General features: G+C 42.6%; 1 protein-coding gene across 15 annotated transcripts; it reads left to right on the forward strand.

Moving 5' to 3' along the window:
- The first annotated feature begins 447 nt into the window (after window positions 1-447).
- On the forward strand, window positions 448-22,963 carry pax3b (paired box 3b). Of its 15 annotated transcripts, none has more exons than XM_078956581.1 (10): window positions 448-592; window positions 697-837; window positions 1,136-1,371; window positions 1,523-1,577; window positions 1,921-2,064; window positions 13,024-13,223; window positions 14,064-14,229; window positions 15,403-15,617; window positions 17,312-17,596; window positions 20,882-22,963. In XM_078956581.1, the coding sequence occupies exons 2-10, from the start codon at window positions 753-755 to the stop codon at window positions 20,897-20,899; spliced, it is 1,404 nt and encodes a 467-aa protein (XP_078812707.1). In that variant the 5' UTR covers window positions 448-592; window positions 697-752; the 3' UTR covers window positions 20,900-22,963. The 15 variants fall into 15 exon arrangements, with proteins under 15 accessions (XP_078812707.1, XP_078812701.1, XP_011480951.1 ...); XM_078956575.1 differs by having other exon boundaries at window positions 456-592; window positions 1,520-1,649; XM_011482649.4 differs by having other exon boundaries at window positions 456-592; window positions 1,520-1,649; window positions 17,312-17,591.
- Window positions 22,964-27,445: the final 4,482 nt, after the last annotated feature.

A 27,445-nucleotide genomic window follows, 5' to 3' on the forward strand; every position in this document is an offset into this window, starting at 1 on the left:
TGCTCTTAAAAAAGGGAATATTTGTAAACCTAAAAGTAATGAAATTGATCGAAAGTTAGGCAAATTGATGGAAAACTTCAAAAGTATAGATGTTCTGACTTCTAATTAGTCTGCAGACCAACTAAACTGTTGCAATGATCCAACGATCAAAAGGAATAAAAAAGAAGAATTTAAACAAACAAACTTTTTAATTCTCTTATTTGCACATTTTGATGTTTTTTTAAATTTCTGTTTTTTGACGGTTCGGACGGTCGCAGTTCTGATCTTTAAGAATGCTGCTCTGTTCGACAGCAGAAGCAACTGCGACTGCATTCGTGATTGGATCAAAGTTCCCGACCTCGTCCAATCAGCGCGCCCCACTGCGAACCGTCTGCATCCTCTCGACCAATCAGATCCCGGAGCGCTGCCGGGGCCGAGGAAGGCTCCGCTCCTCTTCACGGTGTCTTCTCACTTTCAACCGAGTGTCAACAAACAGCAGCATCATTTACTCCAAACTGGCAGTCGAACGCGGCAGCGCTGGAGAACCGGACCAAAGCTACCGGAAGAGGCTTCTTTAACGACCCACCCGAACCGCAGCTCCTCACCTTAAAAGGTGAAACTGGACTCCGCAGAGGGACCCGGCTGTCCCGGGACACTGCTGTCTAGCCTGGCTACCCGAGGGTAACTTCCAGAGAGCTGTTTCTCCTGGCGCTGCAGGTCGGTGCTGCTGGAGCGGGCTGTGCGCGCGGCGGCGGCGGCGGGGCGGAGGCGGGATGACTGCCTTAGCGGGGTCAGTACCCAGGATGATGCGACCCACGCTGGCCCAGAACTACCCCCGCAGCGGCTTCCCCCTGGAAGGTAAAAACTAACTTTTTCAACTTCTTCTCTTTCAAAATACAATAAAATAAAATATAACAAAATGAAATGAAAAAAATAAATAAACAGAAGGTGCCAACAAAATGAACTGAGAAAACCCTTGTTGGCTGTTTGGTTGCCTTTGAGTTGCCTTACCTCTTTTCAGACTGACATATTTGTGTTATTTTACAAGACCTTCTTCAGCTGTTGTTGTGTTTACATCACCCCCCCCCCCCCCCCTCATGAAGTTGGTCTGCTCTTAAAGAGTTGACGTGTTTTTGGATGCTGTGATTGAACGCAGTGTCCACCCCGCTGGGTCAAGGCCGAGTCAACCAGCTCGGAGGAGTTTTCATCAACGGCAGACCTTTGCCTAACCATATCCGACACAAAATTGTGGAGATGGCCCACCACGGGATCCGGCCGTGCGTCATTTCCCGACAGCTCCGGGTTTCCCATGGTTGCGTGTCCAAAATCCTGTGCCGGTACCAGGAGACGGGTTCTATCCGACCCGGAGCCATCGGAGGCAGCAAACCCAAGGTACATGGAGCAGAGAGGTGGTAGATGTAATCCCCAGCACCATAACAAAGACGGCCATGCCAGTTCTGGTGATGCGCAACACCAACCTGTGGAGTGAAGGCTATGGTGCCAACAGCACCAAACTAACCCGAACTCTGTGTGCTTTAAGCAGGGAACCCCACCGGACGTGGAGCGGAGAATAGAAGAGTACAAGCAGGAACACCCGGGTATGTTTAGCTGGGAGATTCGGGATAAATTACTGAAGGATGGGATGTGTGACCGCAACAACGTTCCTTCAGGTACAAACGGGACCAAAAGAACACGGATCTTTTTTGTTGTGTTTTGAGCTTTAAAAGCTGCTAAAAACACATTTGATTTAAACAAAAAAACAGACAAAAAAATCTTTATTTTGTTTACTTTGAAATATTTAAAGCAAAATAAAAAAAACTCGAAAACATTTAAAAACAGCAAAATAAAATTACATAATCATAAATTGCAAATATATATAATTTTTCCATTCTCTGTGACTTGAAGATTTATGTTTCCCTTTTCTCTGAATCAACGTCACAGTGAGCTCCATCAGTCGCATGATGCGGAGTAAGTTTGGGGGGAAAGGCGATGATGAGGAAGATGAAGAGGAGATGGAGAAGAAAGAGCAGGAGGACAGCGAGCGGAGGACCAAACACAGCATCGAAGGGATCCTAGGAGACAGATGTGAGTCACCCCCTCCAGCTGTTGCTGTGAGAGCTTCAGGCCGATGTCTGTTAGGTCACATGGTGACGTTTCTGTTGAGTCTCTGAAACATGGAGAATTTTAGATGGATCTCCTTCTTGGTTCTCTTCGGTGCGCCGTGGAGCTGCTGAATATAGGTTCTTGGCTTCTTGTCTTATGATTTTTTTTATCGGCTGTATCTCCGTGGCTACTGCTTTTCCCATGAGGTCGTCCCATAAATCAAGCAGCAGGTGATGGCTTTGTGCGGGAAAAAGGAAATGTTGAAGTGTGTGTGCACGTGGGTTAAAAGCATATGGATAAACGGAAATTTTACAGTGAGTATGCGCAGGAAATCTGCAGCTTTACCAACACTCCACGCGCCCCTGTTCCTCTTAGTGTGATTGATCATTTTAAAAAGTTTCTATGCGCGCAGACGTATTCTGAATTATGAACAGAAAGTCAACAGAGAAAAGGTTTTCATGTATTGTTTAAAAAATTCCAAAGAATTGCGCGGCTTTACGCGTTTCCTGTTGTCCCTCAAACAGGGACCCACATGGAGAAAAGTGATGGAACCGTCTCTGATCATTGCATTAAAACATTAACCTCATTTTGACCTCATCGGGATCTCATCCCTTCATTTTTCACTCACATCCGCGTGCCAGCTCCCCGTGTTGCGCAGTTTTCGTTCAACACGTGGCTGCTTCGTTAGAAAGTTTATCATTGGTTGAAAAATAGATTCTTTTAAATTTTTGTTCTTTTTCGTTTTAGAAGTTTCTAAGCAGCTCATGGACTCGAACAAAACCATGGAAAACTTAAGTGAGGAAAAAGTGTAACAGTTTTTAATCTCAAGCTCGGTTCAATGTTTTCACATCAGGTTTAAACATTTCCTAAACAAAACACTGTCAAACTTTTCGGCGCAGTTCAAGCTGCCCAAAGCAAACATTTAATCCACCTTTTCCCGCGCCCGGTCAGTGGGGAGAAGAGATGAAGGAGTCCAGTTTGAAGAGACAAACTGTCCCCCAGATGAGTTGATCAAACATTTGTTCAACGGTTTCAATCTCCTCACAAAGACACGCCTCGCGCGCACAACGGGAAGCTCAGGGATGAACTTGGGAGACAAAGGAGCAAGAGTCCATTTGAGGCTCATGCTTGGGCTGCGCGCGGACAAAAGGCCAGCTTGGAAACAGCTTTGGCTGCCCCGACAAAAAGACGGCGACCTGCTTAAAATTCAGCCCGAGAAATGCAGGAAAGGAGAGGTGCACTTTAGGAGAAAAAAAAGCCGCGCGGCGCATATGAAGTCGCATGGAGGGATGAATTATTCAGGCGGCGCTCCTGCGCGGCCTGCGGTCCTGTGGGGACTGGTCACCGACCATTCTCACCTACAGATTGAGTCAAAGGCAGCAACTGCCAGTCCTTAAGAGGACTAAAATATTTTAGAGTCAGCTCACGCAGAGACGAGGACGCGCGCTCGTCAGCTAAACTCGCACGCACAACGATAGGAGAGAAAATGTCATACTAAGTTGGACAGTCTTTCCCAAAATGCGTCACTAAAAATGATGTTGACGCGACTTTCTTTGTGTCGATTCTTGTGACTCAACCGGTCACAACCCCCCCCCCCCCTTCCGAACAGAGGCAGCTGTGAGTCGGCTCCAGCCGAAACTCGTCCCGCGTGTTTGAGTCTTTGATGAGCCCCGGCCTTGCCCTCCCCAACATTAATAATGTCCTCCAAATGATGTCGATATTGTGCTATGCCTCCGTTAACGACAGAGGGAGTATATTAAAGAGTGTTTTGGGTGAATGAGGACCAATGTTCTCCTTGCAGAACCTCAGTCTGGCCCGGAGCGCATTTTCACAATGGGGGCCCCGGCCACCCGTCCCGCCGCTGCGCGCGGATTGGAGAGCGCAGCTGCATCAAACCCCTTCCACGCACCACCCCGCTCGTTCCGCAAATCTCCCCAAAGAGATTAAATCGACTCTTTTATTTCATCCCACTTTCATCTGCAGAGCGACACCGCCCCTCGGCCTCTGGTTCGACTCTTCCTCTCCGTTCCGCGCAACCTGCGGGCTCATTTCAGACCACATCCTCCAGAGCGCGAGGAGACCAAGACGCTTAACAGCAGAACAAAACCATTTCTCATCTGTTCAAAAATATATGTTCCAAAAACTAAATTTCCTAAATAAAAAAATAACATTTATCAGTTATAATGAAACCAACGGGTTCTTTCCTCCAGACTGTTTTAAACAGAAGAATTTAGCTTCTTTTCCATCAGATAAATGTTGGTTTGGCTGCGGGGTTGCTCCTTAAGGCCTGTTGCTGGGCTTTCCCCTCATGTCATAGTAATTAACCCGCAGACAAATGATGAAAACAGACCCCCCCACCCCCACTCACAGATTTTCAAAGTGCATCTTTCTGAGCTGAATGAAGGTGAAATTATCAACATAATACAGTGGAGCCTTGTTGAGAGCCAATCCTTTTCCATTTAGGGTAGCTGTCATGCATACACAACCATGTGCGCACGCTCACACGCTGCACTCTGCAGTGCAAACAGTCGAAGGGTCACTTTATTTTAGTGAAAGAGGATCTTGGAAAGGGCTAATTGAATAAGCTCGAGATCTTTGAAAAAGCCCTTCCATGGTGAGTGCAGTCATCATGTCATAATTAGGTTTATTGAGGTGCATTCCTTCAATCTGCCTGCATTCTGCTGGGGCTCATTGAGGGCCAGCGCCGGAGCCGGCGGCTGGGGGACAAAGGGGGGCTGCCACCAGACAATACATGAAAGAGCCACCAAGGTTTTGTCAAAGAAACAGAGCAGAACTTTGTTTGTGTAAATAATGTGAGTCAATGAGCTTCTACTGCTGCTTTGGCCCAAATGTTATGGCGGCACTCGCGGGGGGGGGGGGGGGGGGGTGTGAAGGAAAAAGCTGTGGGTTTGAATCCCAGAGAGAGGGTTTGTGACAAAGATGGAGCAGCATTTCCTCAGACACTAACAACACGTGTGTTTCAACTTTCTTGCTGGTTTATTCAGTGAATGACATAACAGGAAAAAATCTGTGAAGATGACATTTTCTAGTTCCAGTGTGAATCTGCCAGGAGTCCTAAAATTCTCTGAGGGAGGATTTTCCTTCTTTTTTAAACAAAATTGATTTTAATTAGTTGTTTTACACCATAACAAACCAGACATCACTGCAACCTTTGTAACCTTAAAACTGTGTTTTCAGCACCTCAGACTCCAAATACCAGAGTGAGCAGAACATGACGGGGGGGGGAGGGGGGGGGGGGGGATGATGGACCTTGTGTGAAAAGTTGCTTTTTTTGTCTCATCACATCTGACAAAGACAGGACCAAAACGCGGTTCTTGGATCCGATAATAGCCTTTGACTGTCCCCGGCCTGAGCCAAGTGTCTTGTGAAGAGTCTCTGTGTGTTCTTTGTAAGAATGAATGTGTCACTCAGTCAGTCCATGGGCACGAGGGCAAAGGGGGGCATTAGGGACAAGTGGCGAGCACCAAATCACTCTCCTCTACCCTGGGGCTCTGCTGTCGCTCCCTCCTCAGCTCACACTCCACCCTCTGTGGTGGGGTTTATTTCTGATAAGCCCATGCATGATGACTATCCAAGCATGAAAACATAGTTATCTGCAGATGAATGGCTGCTCTATGCTTCATTAAAGCCTCACACTCTTATTGTGACCCTCTGATATCAATTCAAAGGACAATTAATGAATGCACACTAACTTTGAAGTCAGAGTGATCTCTGTGAGTCCGTGCACATGTGTGTGCATGCAGGAGTGCCCCCCCCCCCCCCCCCCCCCAGCCTTCAGGACTTGCCGTGGCAGCTCAGCCTTCAGCTGTGATGGAGCAGCCGCATTGAGCTGAGAGAAGCCCAAAGACGGTTTGAAGGCAGAGAAAGAGTGAAAAGGCTCAGCGAAGGTCAAGTAGAATGGCTCGCCTTAGAATAAGGCCTCTCTTTATCTGCTGCAAGTACGCACTATAGGCACAACAGCTGGGGGGGACGGGGGGGTAATGGGGAAAGAGGTTGTTTTTTAAAGTGTATGAGTGTGTTTTTGTGCTTTTCTGAGAAAGTAAAGAGGAATGTTCGCGCACGAGTTTTCCAATATATCTGTCAGGCTCTTTCTCTGCATCCCTGTTTTAGCTTGTGCACATGTGTGTTTGTGCATGTGTGTGTGTGTGCACAGCAGGGTCAGGGTTGAGTGTCAGAGTTTGTAGAGGTTAGCTAGAGGCCAGTAAATGCAGGGCCTTTGCGACTGATGGGAGGACAGGCAGCTGTCAATCACCCGACTTATGAAGCCTGACTTTCTTTAGAGTTTAGTTAACTAATTAACCCAAAGACTTTGCAGTGCGGCGTCTGCACACAGGCTTAAAGAAAGGATTTATTCTGTTTCACCAGGGAACCTTTTTTTGACGTCTCTGCTTCAGATTTCAAGCATCAAGATTTGAAATTATTTTGATTGTGTTTTTGTATCTTCAGCTACAAGATGTTGTTCTCATTCACCAAATCTTTTGTCCAGGATGTTCTCACTTTGAGTGTTCTTTGGCAGTTCTATTTCAGGTTTTCTGAAGTTTTTCCTCAGGTTTCTATTTTCCCATATTCATTTGCTTGTTCAGCTGATAATGCAGCTGAAAGAACAATTGAAAATGAGCAAAGTGCCCAATGATTAGAGATAGCTAGATAGCTAGATAGCTAGATAGCTAGATAGATAGATAGATAGATAGATAGATAGATAGATAGATAGATAGATAGATAGATAGATAGATAGATAGATAGATAGATAGATAGATAGATAGATAGATAGATAGATAGATAGATAGATAGAACTTTAATTGATGGGGAAATTGATTTGTTACCATAGCTCCAAAAACAAGCTGATAATAAAAAAAAACGTAATGCTAAATCCCATTTTTGAGATTTTAAGTGTATTATAATGGATGTAAAAGAGACCCCTAACACGGTATTTTGATCTGTTCATACATTTCTGAGCATTCTTTTAAAACCTGCGATCTGAGCACCAGCCCCTTCCAACCCCAAAAAACGAGCGGATTCTCACATTGTGACATAGACAAGTGAGGAACAGCCCCATCCAGGAAGACGAGTCTGTGCTGCCAGCACCCACTTTCTCTGTAGAACAAGCGGTGATCAGCTAAACGCTATCATTTTATATGCAAAATATGCACATTCATCTTTGCAAAAGTTCGCATGTTGTTTGTTTTTGTGGGCGAGATAACTCTAGGTTGATATCAGGAAATGGGCGGCACCCACTAAGAGCGAAAGGCAGTGCCTCAGAGATCGAGTCGTTTTACTTCCAAGTTGAAAGAAATCCAGAAAATAACTAATATTTTATGAAAAAATCGTTCTTTTGTGTGCCAAAGGTAATTTATTATTATATTGTTTTCAATAAAAGGCCTAAGAATAGCATGATATATACGTAGGCCCTTTAAATAGCTTATACAATGGCTGCAGTTCAAGCAGGTGAAAAATCATGTGTCCACGGAAAAAAATGATGTTTTTTCAGTCTGGAGAAGAAAGTTCAACTTTAAACCATTAAATGAAAGTCTGATAGGCTGTCTGATGTTAATTATGCCACTTGACCACTCCGATGGCAAATCCCGCCTTTGAATGATCCGAGTTAGACGTAGCATTTTACTTTGAGAAAGACTTTGCATTAATCACCAGTAATCCGGAGTATTTTGGACGTTTTTTTGTACTTTACAATTTGCTCTTATACTTTTTCATTAAAAACTCAGTCTGATGAAAATGCAGCTTTTTTTTTTTTTTAACATGTTCCAGCATTTTTCTAATGATGGAGGACATATATAAAGAAAATTAATTTAAAAATTGCCCTTCTAAGTATTTCTTTGGTCAAATCTTGGTGAATCAGGCGCAGACAAATAAATGCAGTTTGAAAAGCATCGTATTTGTGACGTAAAAAATACATTGCATTCTGTTGCATCTATTTGCAGTACGTCTTTGTTTTCCTCGTCTGAGCTGGTATCTGGTTCAGAACTGTATGGTGGGATAGCTCCAATATTGCTCACCATTTTTATTACACTAGTAAGGTTATGCTGGAGGTGTGAGGGGCTGTAAGCTAGTTGGTGAGCATGTACAGATGGGTGACAGAAATGGGTGACAGAAATTCCTATGTCACTGACATGAAGCAGAAGAAAAACAAAATATAGATATCAAGATAAACATTTTTTCGCGTTTCTGAGCAATACGACTTCCTGTGATGAGTCATCTAAACGTCATCCATCAATCTGCTGCATTTCCTAAAACATAAAGCTCTAAAAAATGGACCAAAAATCTGAAAATATCAGTAAGTTCAGAGCTGAAGAAGACTGCAGGTTTGAAGGACAGAAAAAGCCTGGAGGGTCAACGGGCCACAGGGGGTCAGTCCTCCCCGGAGCAACAGGAAACAGGGTTAGATACACGTTTAGCTACAGGTGACAGGTAAGCACTTCCTCACCCCCCCTCCTGCTCCGCTTTTTTGTCCACAACAAGACTTTGATTGATGAGGGTTTGCTTCTTTTTCTCTATTTTACTCACATGTGTAGCTTTGGCACAGGCAGCTGAGAGGGTTGTAGCTCTTTAGCAAGTCAAGTGAGTTTACACCCCCCCCCCCACCCCCACCCCCTCCCACAACAGTCAGACACCATGTTTCTCCCACCCCAGCAGAAAGAGCCGCAGATGGGTCCATAAGCTGTCAGTAAAGCCATTATCTGAGCCGGCATCTGCCTGCTTTGACTTCTATATACTGTTTAATGCAGTTGGCCAGTCACTCAGTCCCACAGCTCCTGAATAGGAGCGGCGTGGTCTGCCCGCCCAAATAAACGCTGCGTTTGTCTCCTCTGCCTTTTGTTTTGTGTTTTTTTTGAGTGGGGTAGGTGGAGGGGAGGGGGCGCAACATGTCAGAGCCACGATTTACCCCTCGCTATTAACCCCAGCCCCAGAAGAGTTATTGGGATGTCCGACGAGGGATGTAAATAACCCACATATGGTCAGTTAATTCCCCACAGCCCCCAAATCCAGGTTGGACGCCTTTGCTCCTTCTCTGCGTGCTCCTGCTCGGCTTGTACTGTCTCAGCGGACGTGTTGAAGCCTTTGTGTCCCCAGCAGACTGCGCCCCCCCTGCAGCTATGCTGAAGTCTTTCCAATAGACTGTTTCAGTGAAGTCTTCTCCTCCTCTTTCTGCTGGCTTCTCCCTTCGTCTGGGATGGTAAGCATGGTGGGAGCCATTTTGTGTTTTCTTGGCCCTGGAGTGGTTGTTTTGGCTCGGAGCCCCCCTGCACTGTGTGCCATGCCTCTTAAGGCTTCAGTTTGGTTAATTTAAACAGTTTTCTTTTCTTCTTTTAACCCCCACTCCCCCCTTTTCACTGCTGTTCTTAAAGTTCTCCATCTCCCGGGCGGGCTGCCTCTTGAAGGCCTTTTTGCGCTCTCAGGTTAATGTTTCTGTTTTGCTGAACTGACAATAGCGGGCCTCACTTCTGTTACTCTGTGCTCCCATAGACTGAGGTGAAGGATAAGCAGTGAAGTCAGGTGTTTACAGGGGCAGCATGTTAAGGTGTAGCTTGTATAAACGTCCAGCAATGTACAGCAAGCCTCAGAAAAGGATAATTTGATTAACCCAGGCTATAGTCAGTGCCAAAAAGATAAAATCAGATCTTAGGGATAACAAGGCAAACAGAGCACTCAGAAACCGCAGTAGAGCTAATGTACAGTATGCACTAAAGTTGGTTTGGCATTTTATGTCTCCATATTTCCAAAAGATCGCATATTTTCTGTTTGGGTTTGGCTTTGAACAGAAACGGAAAACAAGTGACACAGCTTTAAATGCTTGTAGAAGAAAACTAGCTTCATGTTTTTTCGCCTCCATAAGCCTCAAGTTATGAGGAGAGATCCCCATGGGTGCATTTACAACCACAACAGCCCCTGTTGCCCCCACTTCTCCACCGACCGCCTCAGGTGCTCCTACAGTTCCTTCTGGAAACAGAGGCGTTTTTTTTATTTTTATTTAACAGTAAGACTTAAGGAGGGGGGCACAATGCCTGAGGCTATGCCTCATCTACCCCACCCATCCCCAAGCTTTTTGCAGAGCGGCTTTATGCACCCCCCTCTCAAGGCCTCCCAAGCTCCCCCATGGGGCAGGTGACAGGCCTCCTCTGTGAAGGGCTGAGGGAGCCATGACGGATTCCACAGATGGAGCGTGGAAATCGCCGGCAAAGACCTCAGCTCTGTGGAGCAACAAAGAGCCTGAGAGTCGCAGAGAGAAATATGAGTGGAAATGAGAGCGATGGGGGGACGGAGGACAAAGAGAGGGTAGGAAAGCGGGAGGCTGAGAGAGGAGGGAGAAAAGAGAGGAGAAAGTAGCGCTTGTTTAAGGAGAGTTGAGTGCCAAAACCAGGAGAAGGTGGCAATGTGCAGATTTCGTCTGTGATACTTTTCCTCTCAGAAATCACAATCATTTCAGCTCAGATCTGCAGATCTTCTCACAATTTGCTGACATTGGACTCCAATGAAGTTACATGACTCTAATCAAGGATGCTTGAGAGGGGCCACTCTTTCGCTTCCTTTGAGAAGCGGGAGAAACCCTGGTTGCAGGCAGAACTGATAGGTAATTCCAAAGTGATTAAAGATTTTCCTCATTCAGCTTTCCCAAGGCCCCAATCCCTGTGAAATGCTGAGGAACGTGCATGCTGGGGATGGGGGGTTAGAAAGGGGGAGACATTCCTCATGGCCTTCTTTCCAGAAACTGGTGGGGGAGACTACAAAAGGCCTCATCTCATCTTTTTCAACCCTCTAAAGCCCCTCGCTGCACACCCTGAATTCCTCCTGCCCCATCTTCAGCTCGGTGGACATTTTAGCGCTGATCTCATCAGAAAGAAATAAAAAACAGCTGATTTTAAAGCCTAACAGCAGTGGCTCTGTTCTTCTCTCTGCTCCAGTTTGAGAAGCTTCTCCGGAGAGCAAAGACGACACAAATATTCTGTGAAAAGCTCAAGGCAATGTCTCAATTTCTCGCTCTCCCCCCTTTTGAAAATATTTCAGCTATTGGCTCCCTCATGCTTGAATGTTTCTTTACCAATTTGCTCCTAATGCATGTTAAGTTGACTCCCACTGCTATTGGTGCTGTGAGGAGAAAATCGCCAACGGGGGAGAAAGGATCAGTTTCACATGAGGGGCCCTGAGCTATTTGGGTTCTCTTGTATTTTATTGTTGCTTCTGAGGGGGGGGGGACTAATACAGTGTTGCACATGAAACTTTCCAAATGTTGAGGGGGAATTAATTAGGTGCAACACAAAAAGTGGGTGCTTTGGCCATTGGTGAACCCAGAAGCGAACCAGTGGAGTGTTTGAAATGCTGCAGGTTCAAATGAAATCCAGGCAGCCGTAACATAGAGTGGTCATCACTAAGACATTATAATTAATCTGACAGAGATGCAATAAAAAAAAAAGTATATATTTAAATATATAAATATATAAAAATATATATATATATATATATATATATATATATATATATATATATATATATATATATATATATATAAAAATATATATATATATATATATATATATATATATATATATATATATATATATATATATATATATATATATATATATATATATATATATATATATATAAATATTATCATTATTTTTTTTAAATAACTTTTTCAAGACACGTGGTGTCAGAGGCTCAGTCAGCCGGCAGCAAAATCTTTCCAGATTAGACAGCCAAACTGATTTTAAATTCTTTAGAATCAGATCAAAAGCTACTTTGAATTGTCATTCAGCTGCTGCAAATAATTTTTTTTAAGAAAAGTTTGTAATTGACTCAGGAGGATTTAGTTTCAGCTCTGCTTTTTTTGCAGAAGGAGAACGTTGGAAGTCATTAAGCTGGAGCCCCTGTAGGAACACATTTGAAGGCTTAGTCCTCTGCTGCACAGTTTCACTTTTATTGGTTTTTGTTTGGTTTGGGTTCCATTGAAAGAGGCCGAAATGTGCAGTTTTTTAGTTTCAGTTCACACTTTACTTTCGTGCCATTTCAAGTTGTTTAGTGGACTTTATCACCTCGAACTGTAAAAATAACTTTAAGGTTTGAAGTGTTCTAAAACTTCAATAGAGCCAGAAGATGGCCTTTTGCAAACTTTTAAGTCCTTCATTTCTGTCTTTATTTTGATTTATAGAAACAAATTTTCCTCAGTGTTCTTTCTGTTCAGGGTGATACTAAACTAATTTAAGTCCTGGATTTAATGGTATGTTGCAAATGAGCGACCTATTGTTAATGGACTGTAACAGGTTGAAAGAAGTTGGACACAAAATAAAGACTTGCTTCATTTTTCACTTGAAACCAAACAGAAAGGATTTATGTGTTTGACAATTGTTTATTAAAAAAGTAAAGTTGTTTTCTGTCAGTTTTTGGCATCTCAGTTTACAAAAAACTCAGAGAAAGGAGTTGGTATTTTTTCACAAACCTATCTACGCCACACAAAGAATTCTGGAAGTTTGGAGACAAATCCTGAAAATCTGTGATGAGTTTCTTCATTTTCAAGAGTTTTCAACTTGTTCTAGATTTTTGTTTTTAGTTGACAGGAAATATTTACCAAGAGTTCACTCCTCATTGGTGCAAGACCAATGCAAGTGAAAAAATTTGGCAAATTCATACATTAAAAAAAATTTTTTAGTCAAGTGAACTAGTTTAACAGCCTTTAATTCCCTGTTAGCTTCCAGGTTCTGGTCATTTGCTTCAGAGCAGTTTACTCTTCACACTCAGAAAAGGTCAAAGGGACCGAATTGGACTTTCAGTTTACGTTTGTCAGGTCCAGATCCTGAGGAGCATAGTAATAAAAAAGCTTCAATTGAGCATTGGTTGAGAAAAACATTTCAGAGAAATTATTCAGCATTTGTGGAGCATATTAGGAAATTCTTTTTTTGTCTTTAACAGCCAGCCATTCAGATGATGGTTCGGATGTGGAGTCAGAACCAGATCTGCCCCTGAAGAGAAAGCAGCGGCGCAGTCGGACCACCTTTACGGCGGAGCAGCTGGACGAGCTGGAGAGGGCCTTTGAGAGGACACACTATCCTGACATCTACACCAGGGAGGAGCTGGCTCAGAGGGCCAAGCTCACTGAAGCCAGGGTGCAGGTAAAAAAGCAGACTGAGGATCTATGAATATGGACACACTGACACGTGTAAATGATTGAAAAGATGTCAAAGTTATATAATTGACACAAAAGCGATGACTTAGGACAGGGGTGTCAAACTCATTTTCACCGATGGCCACATCAGCTTAGCGGTTGTCCTGAAAGAGCCAGATATAACGTATACATGGAACTAAATGTAATGAAAAATAAATGTAACTACTCCTTAATGTTAAATAACTCATTTATTTATTTATTATAACTTTTCAAAGTGACAATTACTGTTGCATAGAAAACATATGTTTGTTGTTACTATAGCATAAATCCTTTTACATTTGATTCTGTCAGGTTAGGTTATATAGACAGTGTTTAAGTCCTAATGTATAGTTGCACAATACAATATTTCAAGTCCAATTCCCCCTAGATATGAATAAATAAACACCAATTTTTACTTTTTATTCTAAGAAATTAAAAACTTTTATGCTCTCGCGGGCCACATAAAATGACATGGCGGGCCACATTTGGCCCCCGGGCCTTGAGTTTGACACGTGTGACTTAGGGAAAAAGCCACACCTTTTCAGTCAGGAAACATGCCTTCTGTCCCAGAGTGAAGCTCTCGGTCTTTAAAGGCTGCCTGCTGATCCCAGAAGTCCGTCCTGGACTGTCCTTGTTGTGTTGTGGAGTTCAGTGCATATTCTGATGTCTCCATATATTTGTGAAATGTAAGCCCCACAATACACACACAGCCTGACACAGGTGTCCAGCGTTCGTACTCCAGCATTTTTCAAAAGCGTTCTAAGCTGACCTGTTTACGGGGTTTTGTTCTATGTGATCTTTTTTCCAGGTTTGGTTTAGCAACAGAAGAGCGAGATGGAGGAAGCAAGCAGGAGCCAATCAAATGATGGCATTCAACCACCTGATCCCAGGAGGTTTCCCAGCCTCAGCCATGTCCAGCATCCCACCCTACCAGCTCTCTGACAGCACCTACTCAACCTCATCCATTGCACAAGGTGGGTCCACATTTCTGAATGATCCACTGAGATGAGAAATGCAAAGACATGTTGGTTAACGGTTACCGTTACTGTTTACTGAAATCACGAATTAATTTTTTCTGAAGATAATGGTAAATGGCGTATACTTATATAGCACTTTCTACCTTCTTACGAAGGCCCAAAGCGCTTTACAGTCACAGTCCCATTCACCCATGCACACACACATTCACACACTGATGGCGGCTCCGCTGCCAAACACTGGCGCCAACCTCCCACCAGAGGCAAGGTGGGGTTCAGTGTCTTGCCCAAGGACACTTCGGCACATGGGCATGCAAGGCGGGAATCGAACCTGCAGTCTTACGATCATGAGTCGACCGCCCTACCGCTGCACCACGGCCGACCGTAATAATCAATCATTACTAGGCACTGGATTTTGTTACTTGAAAAGATTGTATCAGATCAGAACCCGATTACATAAACTATGCAAAACTAAAAATGAATTAAATCAGTAGGGGTGGGATTAAAGAAGCTCACTTCTTCACACTCCTTTTCAAGCAATAAATCAAGCTCAAAAACAAAGACCTTCTTTTAAATCTTGTAATTCTTGTTGACAAATTACATAATAATCATCTCTTAAGTAGTTTGAACTGTTGAAAAATGTGAAGTTGGCTTTTAAAGATGATTAACTTGTTGCAACTAAGTTGCGAAGAAGTTTAAGAAAATCTAAGAAAAAAATGTATATGATTTCCTGTTTGGTAGCTTCCAGTTTGTAATAAAAGTCTTTGACTTTTTTTTTTTTAGAAACTTGTCCAAAAAAATAAAAAAAATAATGAAGCTTAAAACTTTTCAAAATGTTAAATCAAATGTTTATTTGTGAGTAAAAAATATCCCCTGGGCAAAAAGGAGCCAAAGTTATGGATGTGCCAAGTCTCCCACAAAAACAAATGTGAAAAGCCGCTGGTGCAGCAGCTGACTCCAGTGTCTGCAGCCTACCAGTGGAGTAAACAGGCTGAGGCTGGTCTCTGTCTTTTTTTTCTTTAATATCCTTTGGGCCCAAATGTGCACCTCAGTAATGTCAGCAATGCTGCTGGTTTGAGTCTGACGTTCGTCTTTTTAGATGTTGCCCTACAGGCTCACAGGTTTAACCCGTCTGGCTGCGGGATGATTACATCCGTCTTCTCTTTGGAACAGTGTCGGAGCCACCCAGCACAGTGCACCGTCCCCAACCTCTGCCCCCCTCCTCCAGCCACCAGGCCTCTGCTGGTGGAGGTCAGGGAGAAGGAGCCTCTGCTTACTGCCTCTCTTCTGGACGCCACTCCTTCTCAGGTTATTCAGACAGCTTTGTGAGCCCTGGAGGACCAACCAATCCCATCAACCCTGCTATAGGAAATGGACTTTCTCCACAGGTGAGACACAAGGACTTCAAACGTTTGTATTAGAGCAGCTTTCTGTGTAACACAAACCAGCTGGTGTTTACTTGTAAACATTTGGGATAAAGAGTGAAAAGAAGACAGTTAGAGTTCACTAAATATAAGGTTTGGAAGAAGACTCATGTCCCCACAATTGAGCACAGAAGATGTCTTACTGTGTGACAAACGAGAAGCCAAAAGACAATTAATGTCCATTATCCTGGCATGAAGTACCGAAGTCTCTGCACTGAAGTGAAAGGATCAGCAGGAGAAGAAGGACTTATGAGAGAAACAGGCAGAAAATTTGATTTCAAGGAGACAAAGTGGTAGATTTGCTGAAGAGTCCAAACTGTCTCAGATTCAAGAACAAACATTCCACACAAACATCCAGAAGATCAGCTGTTTTCACTGTAGCGTTCCATCGCTAATATTTTCATCCTCTGCTTTTGCTGCTTTAAGGAAACTCGCAAGCAGAGGCCGTCTTCAGACAATTCTCCGTGCATGGGGCAGAACATGTTTAATGCCACGGCAACAATGTTGTTAAGACACAACCGGTTAGAGCCCGATCACATGCCCGTTTGCGCTCAAGCGTTGGCTTTCCAACGGGAGTGGAGGGTAGCTTTCCACGATTGCATTCTTAAAAAGTACCCCCCCCACGTTCTTCCACGTGAAAGTGAAGCTTTCAATTATTTCTATGTATTTCATAGTGCCGGAGTGGGCAATCTCAGATTTTCCTCCCATCTCAGACTGAGACGCTCCGATGGAGGCTGTCAGGAATGACGGTAGAGTTTGGCTTTGGATCAGGGCACACTGTTCCAGTTGAACATTTGCCATCAGGGTTCAGGATTTCCGATAACGCGTGTTGTAGCTGCTGCTAGCTTCACCCAATCCAGAAGGAGGTTTGATGCGATCCTTTCATAAACAAAGGTGGGGAGAGGCACGGCTCCCCTCTTGAAGTCATCATGGACTCCTCCACTCACCTTTACTGCTTGGGAAATGACTTAAGCAGGACCATGTGTGTGGGGATGTGGAATTATATGTCACTTAGAGGACGCAGAGGGCAGCGTACCTGCTTCTTATTAGAACTACAAGAACCTTCAGGCCTCTTCTCCGTTCTGGAGAAGGTGGAATAAGATACATTTGGAGGTAACAGATGCACTAACTTTGTGCTTGATAGAGTTAGTCTCATCTTTTGAACAGTTGGTCCACCTCCTCTATGACGACAGGTGAATTCAGAGGCTATATGGAGGTTGTTGGTTTGTTTTGAAGAACACTGACCCAGGGCTGCTTTCCGTTCCTTCCAGGCCAAAAACAGTTCCCCAAATTCGATTATGTGTCTGCTAATGAAGACCAGGAAGATTTCCCAAACGGTTTGGGCACGGGCCCCTCTCATGTGCACGTTACGATAAGCCGTTATCTTCTACCAGGACTTTGTAGAGATGGATCTCTGAATAAGTGGAGCTATGGATCTGCGACAAATTGCTTAATTCCTCCGTTACGCTGTTATCTTCATCTTGAAAAGACTCGCTGTAAGCCTTCTGATGTCAGCGACGGGGGATTTCCTCAGAATCCAAGTAGATGTTTGTCCCTGTGTTTGCGTAGTACTTTCTGAACCCCCCCTCGGTGCATGGATGCTGCTCACAGATGGAGACTGACTCACATAAATCAAAGACTGTTTTTTTCCCAATCAGGTGATGGGTCTCCTGAACCACGGTGGGGTTCCACATCAACCCCAAAGCGATTACGCCATCTCCCCCCTGACGGGCGGCCTGGAACCCCCCGCTGGCATGGCTGCCAGCTGCAGTCAGCGTATGGACCACATCAAGGGCTTGGAGGGTCTCACCAGTGTACCGTCCATGTCGGCTCTACCCTCCCTGCCCAGCTCGCAGTCTTACTGCCCCCCGTCGTACGGCTCGCAGGGCTACACCGTAGACCATGTGGCGTCCTACCAGTACAGCCAGTACGCACAAAGTAAGGTCAATAGTCTTCAGCTTTTTTTTTGCTTTCACTAGTCAATCAAAAGTCTTCAGTCACCACCTCTTCTTTGACAGAAGGGACTGTAGGACCATGAAGCTTTTACAGCTTCATCTCAGTCACACGAACAGAACCAAAACTGAAAATTTGGACAACTTTGAATAAGTTCATTGGTTATTTCCTAGTAGTCCTTTTATAAAAATGAAAAAAGCTATCCTGTCTGAGCTTGATGAAACTTTTCATGCTTTCACAAATTTTCTGTTTGTTGGGGGGCAAACAAAAACCAGTTAAAGAAGCCGAGCTCTGTTTGCTGCACTCATGACTCTATATGTTAACAAAAACAAATGCAAACATTCTCGTGAAATAAAATATATAAATATAAATTTACCCTTTTCTGTTTGTCCCAGCTTGCTGTTAGCAGGAGGATGTCAAGGTTTGTTTTTTAACATTTTAACTGCCTGCTTAACCAAATGGTTGAGCATATTTTGAAAACAAATTTTTAAAGCACTGATTGTGTGTTTTACCCCCATCCCCTCAAAGTAATGAGCAATAGAAAAAGCTCTTTTACTGAGTTTGTCTTGGTTAAGTAATTAAAGTAAGTAAAGTTATTATTATTATTTAAAAAAAATCTTTGTAACACATTCACTTTGCAGTCCAGAGAGACTAAATTTTTAAGGAACATTTTATTTAATAAAATGATAAATTAATCAATTAAAATCAATAGTACAACATTGGATAATTTCTTGTAATTATTTAATAAATAGAAAATCTTAATTGTAGGCTAAATATTTTTCTGTAATAAATAATAATAAATAATAATAATAAATAATATAAATAACATTATTTGCAGGGGTTTAATATTTAATTGATCTCAAATTTAACTTTTAATCATTTAAACAGGTAAAAGACAATGAATTCTAACCAACTGTTGTTTCAGAGAACATTCGAGATCTCCAGTAAGAGAAACCTGACCTGCAGGTTTCCACAAGACCCAACCTCTAAATCTTTAGGAGGATCAAAGACGAGGTTCAATTCTGATGTGACATTATGTTTATCATGTGGAGAAAATGATCAAGGTTTTTACTGATGTGAAAATAAAATCCAGACTCCTCTGATCATTTTTCCTTGACCTTAATCCTTCTTTAGCTCAGGTTTTTTCCTGTTTGTTTTCAGGGACAGAAAGTGTCAATATTGAACCGATTCTGGTCCACTAATCTAAGATCTGTGAGGATAAACTCCACTTTTCTCCTTCAGCAGAAAAACTGCAGCAGTTTACTCGTTTTCTGTGCTGCATGCTCTCCGGAGTGTTGGCGTTAATTGTATGGGTCTGATTCTGTTTACAAAGTGATTGGCCTGGACTTGAACCGCGCAGCAGAACCGGCTCCCACCACACTGTGTGCCGGTTCTCTTCTGTGTCTTTGCCTTCAGGGAATACCCGCTGCAGGAGGCACTTTTCATTTCACATTACTGTTACGCTATGAATTAAGAGCTACTTCAAACAAATCTATGTCCAACTTCGAGGAGCAGCGGCGTCCCCCGTCACACCGTGATTACAGCGCGGCTTTTTCAACTTTGGTCCACAGGGGGTTCCCCAATCAGGTTCACCCACTGACCTTATCATGACCTCTAGACAATCCAGAGCGAAAAGTTCTCTGATAAGTCCAACTTTAGCCGTCTCTGCAGACCAGCACGTGGAAACATACATCTACATTAATGTCAAAGAGCTGCAAATATCCAATGAAAAGTTTTTTTAGTGGACAAAGCAAAGGTCATGCCCTGCTGCGAACACACGTGGACACGGCGCCCAATCTGAGGCTGAATGCTCCATCTTGATGTGATTAATCAACCCGACTGGAGAGTTGGTGGGTTTGGAGCTGCAGAGGAAAGGTCCTTTCTGGGGGCGGTGGATGGATCTTAATAGCCTCTGGCAGGGCGGCTATTAGAAACAGGTGCCTGGCTGAGGTCAGCTGGGGAGGCAGTGCTGAGTGGAAACTGCTTTGTCTGATGACATGCAGCTTTCACTGGAAACGATGGTGTGCGGGGGGGGGGGGGGGGGGGGGACAAACACCACTTTAGATGACAACTCTGATGTTCAGCAGATTCTGTTGTAGGTAGGGCTAGCTTCGAGGGTTACCTGGTTTCACCTAGTTGGGGGATTTTCTTTATCTATTCAGTTGCATCCATTGACTGTATCTGAGAACTTGTTACTCTTGACCTGACATCCATACAAAATGGCTTACTTTGGCCTCCAACCAAATGAAGTTGATTCAGTCGCCATTTTTTAACAATACAGATGCCACCACGTAGGAGCCAGATGTTGTCAGTAAGCAGTGATTGGTCCGAGTAAGTCTAAGTCATTGTTTTTCCATGGCCACAACTCTCACCAAGGAGTGAGCTTGGTCAGTTTATAACTTGAATAGTTTACACCACAGAAAAATTGTAATGAAAAAAAAAACTATTAAGAAAATAGTTAAGAAAAAATAGCAGATCAAGAATGGTTATTCTGACATAGAATGAATGAGTAATAGCTGTTAATTTCTCTATAGAAGTTTATGGGATTTTGGCTTCTTATAGCCGTTACTTCCTGTTTGGAATGCCAGGGGGTAGAGGTCACTTAGTCCAGTTCTCATAGACAGTCAGTGGTTGCATCAAACAAATCCCTGAAATGTATAAGATTTTGGGATTATCCAAACAAGAAACATTTATCCTCATCTTTTTTGTATTTGGTCATGAAACAAACTGCAAAGGACAAACATATTGATAACTGAACCATTCCCCCCAAAACTGCTCATCTTAGTTTGAATTTTTCCATCTTTGTTGTTGGTGGGACTCTTAACAATCTATCAATTTTATCTGTTAAACTTTAGGCATTTCTTGTAAATTCATTAGAATCTAGACTGGTTGGTTTTGTTGATTCTTGAGGTTTACAATCTTCAGATGATCTCTGTTCTCCTATGGTGCTGCATTTAAGATCCATAAATCAGTATTAAACCATACTTTTTTAAACTGAAAGTTCATGTTATGGTCAAATAGCGACACATTAAAGAGGATTTTCTTTATTATTATTATTTTTACAAGTATCTAAATTTTCTCTATTTGCTGATGTTAAAACTTAAAATCTCAGCTCTAATCAGAATAAGAAAAGCATTTCTTTAGCACATTTAGGAGAATTCTCATTGTTTTCTGTGTCTGTTTAGTCTCCTTCTGCAAACCAACAGCTGATCTGCCCACAAATTTCCTTTCTCCTTGATGATCTTAACTCCAGTTGATCAGTGTGTTTCTTGCAGGTGCCCTTCCTTATCTGAGGCCTGAAATCACCTGACCAGCAGCTCCGCTCTTCACAAAGGGACGTGTGTTTGCATGCTGACGTAAAAAGCCATCATGTCTGGACCAAATTTCGGCGTGGTGGATCAGCACACAACCTCTGCCGCAGGATAAAAAAAAATACAAGGGATCACAAGAAGGAAAAAGAGGAGCAAGAACTACAAATTGACTGTGAATGTTGCTGTTAGTTTTGTAAATGAGATTCCAGCGCTTACTGAGCTCATCTTTGGGGCGTGACCATCTACTGTGCCACAAAGAGGCACTTTCCCCAGTGACCCCAAAGCGGCTCTGCTTTGCAAAGACAATAAACCCAAACCTGTCGCCCCATAGGAGAGCCGACAGTGATGTGTTTACATGTGGAAACACCACAGTAAATTCCGGATAACTTCAGCATCATTCCAGACTGAAGACAAACAAAAAAAGGGCTTTTTGTTGCTTCATGACTTTTATTTAAGACTCCAACGTTCCACACATGAGGAGAAATTCCAGAAAGAAGGAAAACAAACGTAAGCTGATGAGTCTGCAGCTTTTATTGTGTCTAATGTACACCCCAGCTGTTCTGTAGAGAGGGATCATCCAAACATTCTTCCCCCTTCAGGCTATGCTCCAGCCTCTCGGCCCTTTTGGCTCATTCATGTCCCGGACGGTGAGGCAAAGATCCCAGCCTTTTGTGGCTCTTCGGGCAGCTCAGAGGAGGTCAAAGGCTGCCTTTAGGGAGAGTGACAGATGAGAGAACAGCAGTGGAGGGCGGCGAGGAAGAGGGGGGGACAAGCAAGATTAATCACAACATGAAAAAAAGTCTTTAAAGGTCTTCTCGGCTAGAAGAAGCCAACGGGTCACAAGTCACGACTGAGAGACACTTGAGATCCAAGAGGAGGTCAAAGACTGCCCAGTTGCCCACCTGAGCAGAAGTGCAATATCACCGTCAACAAAAGAAATCCTCAGAAAAAGAAATTAAAACAAACATTCCTCTGAATATTTACAAAAGAGGAAAAACAACAACCTTCACATCCCATGAGAAAGTAGAAGCCAGGAAACCTCCACCAGGAGAACAGAATACAAAGACAGAATAATAAATCCAATTCTGACTTTGTCCTCTTTTTGGGACTTTTTATTTACAGGAGATCTGTGGGGGTGGGGGTGCGGGGGTTCTGTTGTATTCATGTGTGCCGTCACACCATGTCTGTATGGGTGTTCTTACAATTACACTTCATCTGTGGGGGTGTTCCTGCTGTTAGATTGCATCTGTGGGAGAGTTCCTACAGTTAGATTACATCTGTGCAGGTTTTACTGATGTTATGTTGCATCTGTGGGGCTGTTCCTAACTGTTACACTGCGTCTGTGGGGGTGTTTCTATTGTTACACGCATCTGTAGGGGTGTTTCTGCCATAACACTGCATCTACAGGGGTGTTCCCACCGTTACACTGCATCTGTAGGGGTGTTTCTACCATTGCACCGCATCTGTAAGGGTAGTCCCATTGTTAAACGAATTTGTAGGGGTGTTTTTTTCATAACACCACATGTAAAGGGGTGTTCCTCCCGTTACAGTGTGTCTGTGGGGTTGTTCCTACCATTACACCAAGTCTATGGGAGCGTTTCTATTGTTTCACGCATCTGTGGGGTTGTTCGTACCACGAAATTGTGTTTGTGGGGGTGTTCCAATTGTTACACCGGGTCTTTGGGGGTTTCCTACCAGTTGACTGCATCTGTTTGGGTGCTCCTACATTACATTGTGTCTGTGTTCTTACCATTACACTGCGTCATTGGGGGTGTTCCTCCTGCTACACCAAATTTATGAGGGTGTCCATTGCATCTATGGGGATTTATCTAACCAATTTTGTTAGGAGTGTCCCTACTGTGACACTTTTTTACAGCTGGGCGACAGCATGCAGAAAGAATTCACCCATCAGCCAGGGGTTGGTCTCCTCCCTCCATTTCCCTGATATATTTTTTGTATTCTTTGAAGAAGCGACGTGACGTAACGTCATGTGTATACGCGCATTATCATTGCTATTTATGATCTAATAAAAGCTCTTAAAACGTTTTTGTTTTAGTCTCTTCTTTCCCTCCTCATCCAGGGGTGATTAGAAAAATCGAGTCTTTGTGATTATTTTTGTCCCTAGTGCAGAAGTCGAGCGCAGAGCGTCTGTGATCCACTTAGCAGGAGAATGAAGTGCACTTGGAGACAAATGTGTACTTTTGAAGGGGCTCATGTGAACCCTCCAACCAAAATAGGCCTGACCAAACAGGGATCAGCAGACATTGGATTTGGCGGCGAACACAACAGTCTTCCTCACAGACGCCTGTAGATGCTCAGACATCGGCATTGGTGTGTATTAAAACCCCCGCCGGCCCCCCATTGCTGCAACAAACTGACTTTTGTTTCTCCTATGAAGAGAGCGCGCCTTACAGCGTTTTGCACAAACAGCCCCTCCCAAAGGCCTGCGCACGCCGTCCACCCGCTGACACACAGCCCCCTCTGTGTTTGTGCTGCACATGCATGCAGACTTCAACTGTTGATTCTGTATGTGTTCATGCAGCCTCGGGCTATTCTGCCTAATTATAACATTCTTCTGATTAATCGAGTCTGCTCGCCGGCCTGGGGGGGCGGGGGGTGTTGCTCATGCAGCCGGACCACACACTCTATAAATAAAGCTTTAGTCAATAACAACGTTCAGGATCACTCAGGGTCTCCTCTGCTCCTTTTGCTGAACCAGTGCTAAAGTCAGTCCGCCAATGAGAACAAGACACACACACATCCACAGATTTACACACGTTTGCACCACAATGCACACACACCTACATTAACATGCACACACATATTTACTCACATATTTACACACAAACACAGTTTTACAGCCAAAACAACACACACAGATATAAGAATGCACAAATGCATGAGCAGCATAACACACACATCTTTACATTTACACATAAACCCACACACAAACATTGACACAAACATTGACAGACACACACATTGTCAGTAAGACACAAAGAAACCCACATTCATTCATTCACATCCGCCTTTACCGAGTTACACCTAAACACACACCCAAACACAGACGTTTACACATTTTACACTCAGACACATTTTACACACATACACCTTTACACTTTAGCACTCAAACAAACAGACTTCTTGGATTACAACACAACACAAACACACACACTGTTACACCTTTACGCTCAAAGACACATGCTTTTTACACTACAAAACACACACACATTGAAACATTTAAACTCAAATACAGGTACATACTGTTACACTACACTACAGACACACACGTTTGCACATTTGTACTCAAACAAAAACTTTTAACACCACAACACAGACAGACACACGGATGTTTTTAGATGTACACTTGTACACACATATATTTACAATATGACACAAACACAAAAATGTACACATTTAGATTCAAACACATACATTTTACATTACAACAGAGAGAGACACATGCGTCTTTACACATTTACATTCAAACACACAAATGTTGATATTTAGACATACCCACACGCTTATACAGTCACGCAAACATTTACACTACATCCCACAAACACACACACACATTTACAGTATACATTTATGCTTAGACATAAGTGCGTGCATAAACATTTATACACATATACTCTCTCACAAGTTTACATTAAAAAGACACACACCCATTCAAATACACACACAATTACGGTAAGCATTTGGACTCAAGCACACATACTTTTTACACCTTAACACCCACCCACACATTCACACACATATTTACAAATTTACAGTCAAACACACACACACTTAGACACAAACACAAACATGCCACTTCACACACTTTTAAACACAGATACATACACACTGTTACACACTCTCTCACACATACACACAGACTGTTTGCTTTTCTAATCAGTCCATACCATTAAAAGATGAAGACAAATCACACCTGCAGAGTTCCAGGATGAGGACATTACTTTTATTAATGATCTCTCTGCAGCAATGAAAAGACCATTATTGCTTCAATATGCCCTGGAGTGTTGTCCCAGGAACTATTTTAATGACATTTTCATACTGCTGCATAATCACAACATTTTTAAAAGGAACTTTTTCTGCTTCAAGAGATCCACATAAAATAAACTGAGTTCCCTTGATATAAAAAAGAAACATTGTTGTTTCTCTATTACCTCACTTCAGCTTTTCCAAACAGAAAGTGAACCAATTGTTAATTTGGGTCAGTATAACAGCATTTCTGTTTCAATTGATAGTCACATAAAGTGAGAGCAGAACCTGAAATTTGCTCCGTTAACTTTAAACAAAGTTCATCTGACTTTCCATTTTTCATGTTGGATGGAAATAAGAGTTTAGTAAAGAGTTACACACAAAGTGGAATTATTTTCCTGTTCCCAGGAAAACTTGGAGGGAAACACTCACAGCCTTGTAACCAGCATGTGATCCAGGAACTCACATCTCCAACAACCCCCTGGGTTAAAGCATACTTTCCTCTCCACTGTGATCGAACATGACCTCCCCATCAGGGCAGCAGCTGTCTCTGTCATTCTCACAGTTAGATGTGTGCCCCCTTCCCTGCTGTTTGTTCTGGTTCATACATTTTCAGTGCATGTTTAGAAAATGGAACAGAGAAACGAGCAGCTCAGTTTGGCGATAGTTCAGCCCAGATGTTTAAGTCACCTTCAAACTGCAGATCCACCACACTGAAATTCAACATATGATCAAATCTGCTTAAAAAAATTCTGCAACATCTGTTCTAACAAACAAGTGATGCATCTAAATGTTCAAGATCTAACACATGAAATAAAGAAACAAAAATCTGAACCATTTTGAAGCTCCTGTTTCCCATCCTGTCGGGGTTGGGATGTTTACCCCGATGAAAAAAAAAACAACTTTTTTTCTCTGTACCTGCCTTGGCCACTGTGCGTGCCAGGTGGAAGGAAGTCTTTCAGGACTTCTTGCCATGCAGCCTCTGAACACACACTTAACCCCTGACACTCCCCAGTGTTCACACACTCTGTCATCACAGGTCTCGGCTGCTGTTGACCTGAGCACCAACACATGCTGGGGACAACTTAACCTCTGGACCTCATGACAGAAAAACACTCTGACAGAGGAGCAGGCCAGCATCTGAGGAGGAGGAGAAGAAGGGAAGAGACAGGAGGAATTTTTGCTGAAAATGAATCCACCTCAGAGTATTTTGGTCAGTCATGCCTCCAAACTCATAGAAAAATCCTTAGAATAGCACAAACTGATCTTTTTGTGTTAAAATTAAAATGTATTTTTCCATTTATGCCAACAACTTGATCTACTAAGGTTCAAGAAAAAGTCAAATCACTGAGTGAATATTCCACTAAATTAAGCCCAAAGAAGTAGATGATAACTAAGATTATAACTGCTTTCAATCAAATTGTATAATTAATGTAGAAGTGTTTGTTTAATGACTTGGTCTATACATTTTTAGCAGGGCTGTTGGGTTTTTAGGGTCACCTGATGTGTACTTTTGGCATGGCTTAGATCTTGGGCAAAAATGATTCATTTCATATAAGAATGATTTTGTATCTGAACTGCTTGATGGTATTTTGTTTTTCTGATGACATCACTCTGTTTTATTCTGGAAACATATTCCAGATGTGGAATATTGAAGGAGATAAGGAAGGAAGTCAAGTTTCTTGAGTGAACTGAATAAATGTTTCAGTTCATGACTGATGAAGAGCTGGAAGTCACACACGATAAACACTAAAGGAAAACCAGCTAAAGCCATTGGTGGGTTACAAAAAGTTAAATATTTTATAAACAACTGAGCATTTTTGACGATAAAAACAACTTGATAATTGTTTTATTTTTTATTTTTTTACCGTGGAGTCAATTAAGTGTCAACATAAAACTTACAATATTTAGAGAAACATTTCTGAGAATTATGAAAACAGAAATCATTTAAACTCATTATTTATTAGGTTTAGGGGATTTAAAATCTCATTTTTTATCCACTAGAAATAATCTATAAATCAAACAACAATATTTCAGAAATAAATATTGAGCAAAAGTTCAAGAAAGACTGAGTTAGTGTAGTCTGAAAGGCATTTTAAAGACATTATAACAAATATGATGGAACAGAGTTTCCAGTGAAAGAAGAGGTTTTTTTGGAAAAGTGTTGAAAATTAGATTAAAGAATCCAAAACAATAACTGTATTTAAAAACATCAATCAAATCAAAAACACAAACTTGTGATGAAACTAATGATCTAAGTGACTATTCTTGTAATGAATTCACTTGTAAAGATTGTGTTACTGTAACTGTGAGTTGATGCTGTTAATTCAGACTGAACTGTTCAGATGACAGAGCTCCAGGTTTTTGTGTTGGAAAGAAGACAGATGTTAGAAGATTTATTCTTGTTTTTAATGTAGGGTCAGATCACTTTTCTGTCCTTTTTCTTTTAAATTATGAATGAAACAAAGTTAAACTGAAATGAGACAAATATTCTCACAGAGTACCAGCATTATCCCCGTCATTACAGAAGAACTGAAATGC

Source organism: Oryzias latipes, chromosome 13, assembly GCF_053564925.1.
Source record: "Oryzias latipes strain Hd-rR chromosome 13, Olatipes_Hd-rR_3.1".
Taxonomy (NCBI): Eukaryota; Metazoa; Chordata; class Actinopteri; order Beloniformes; family Adrianichthyidae; genus Oryzias; species Oryzias latipes.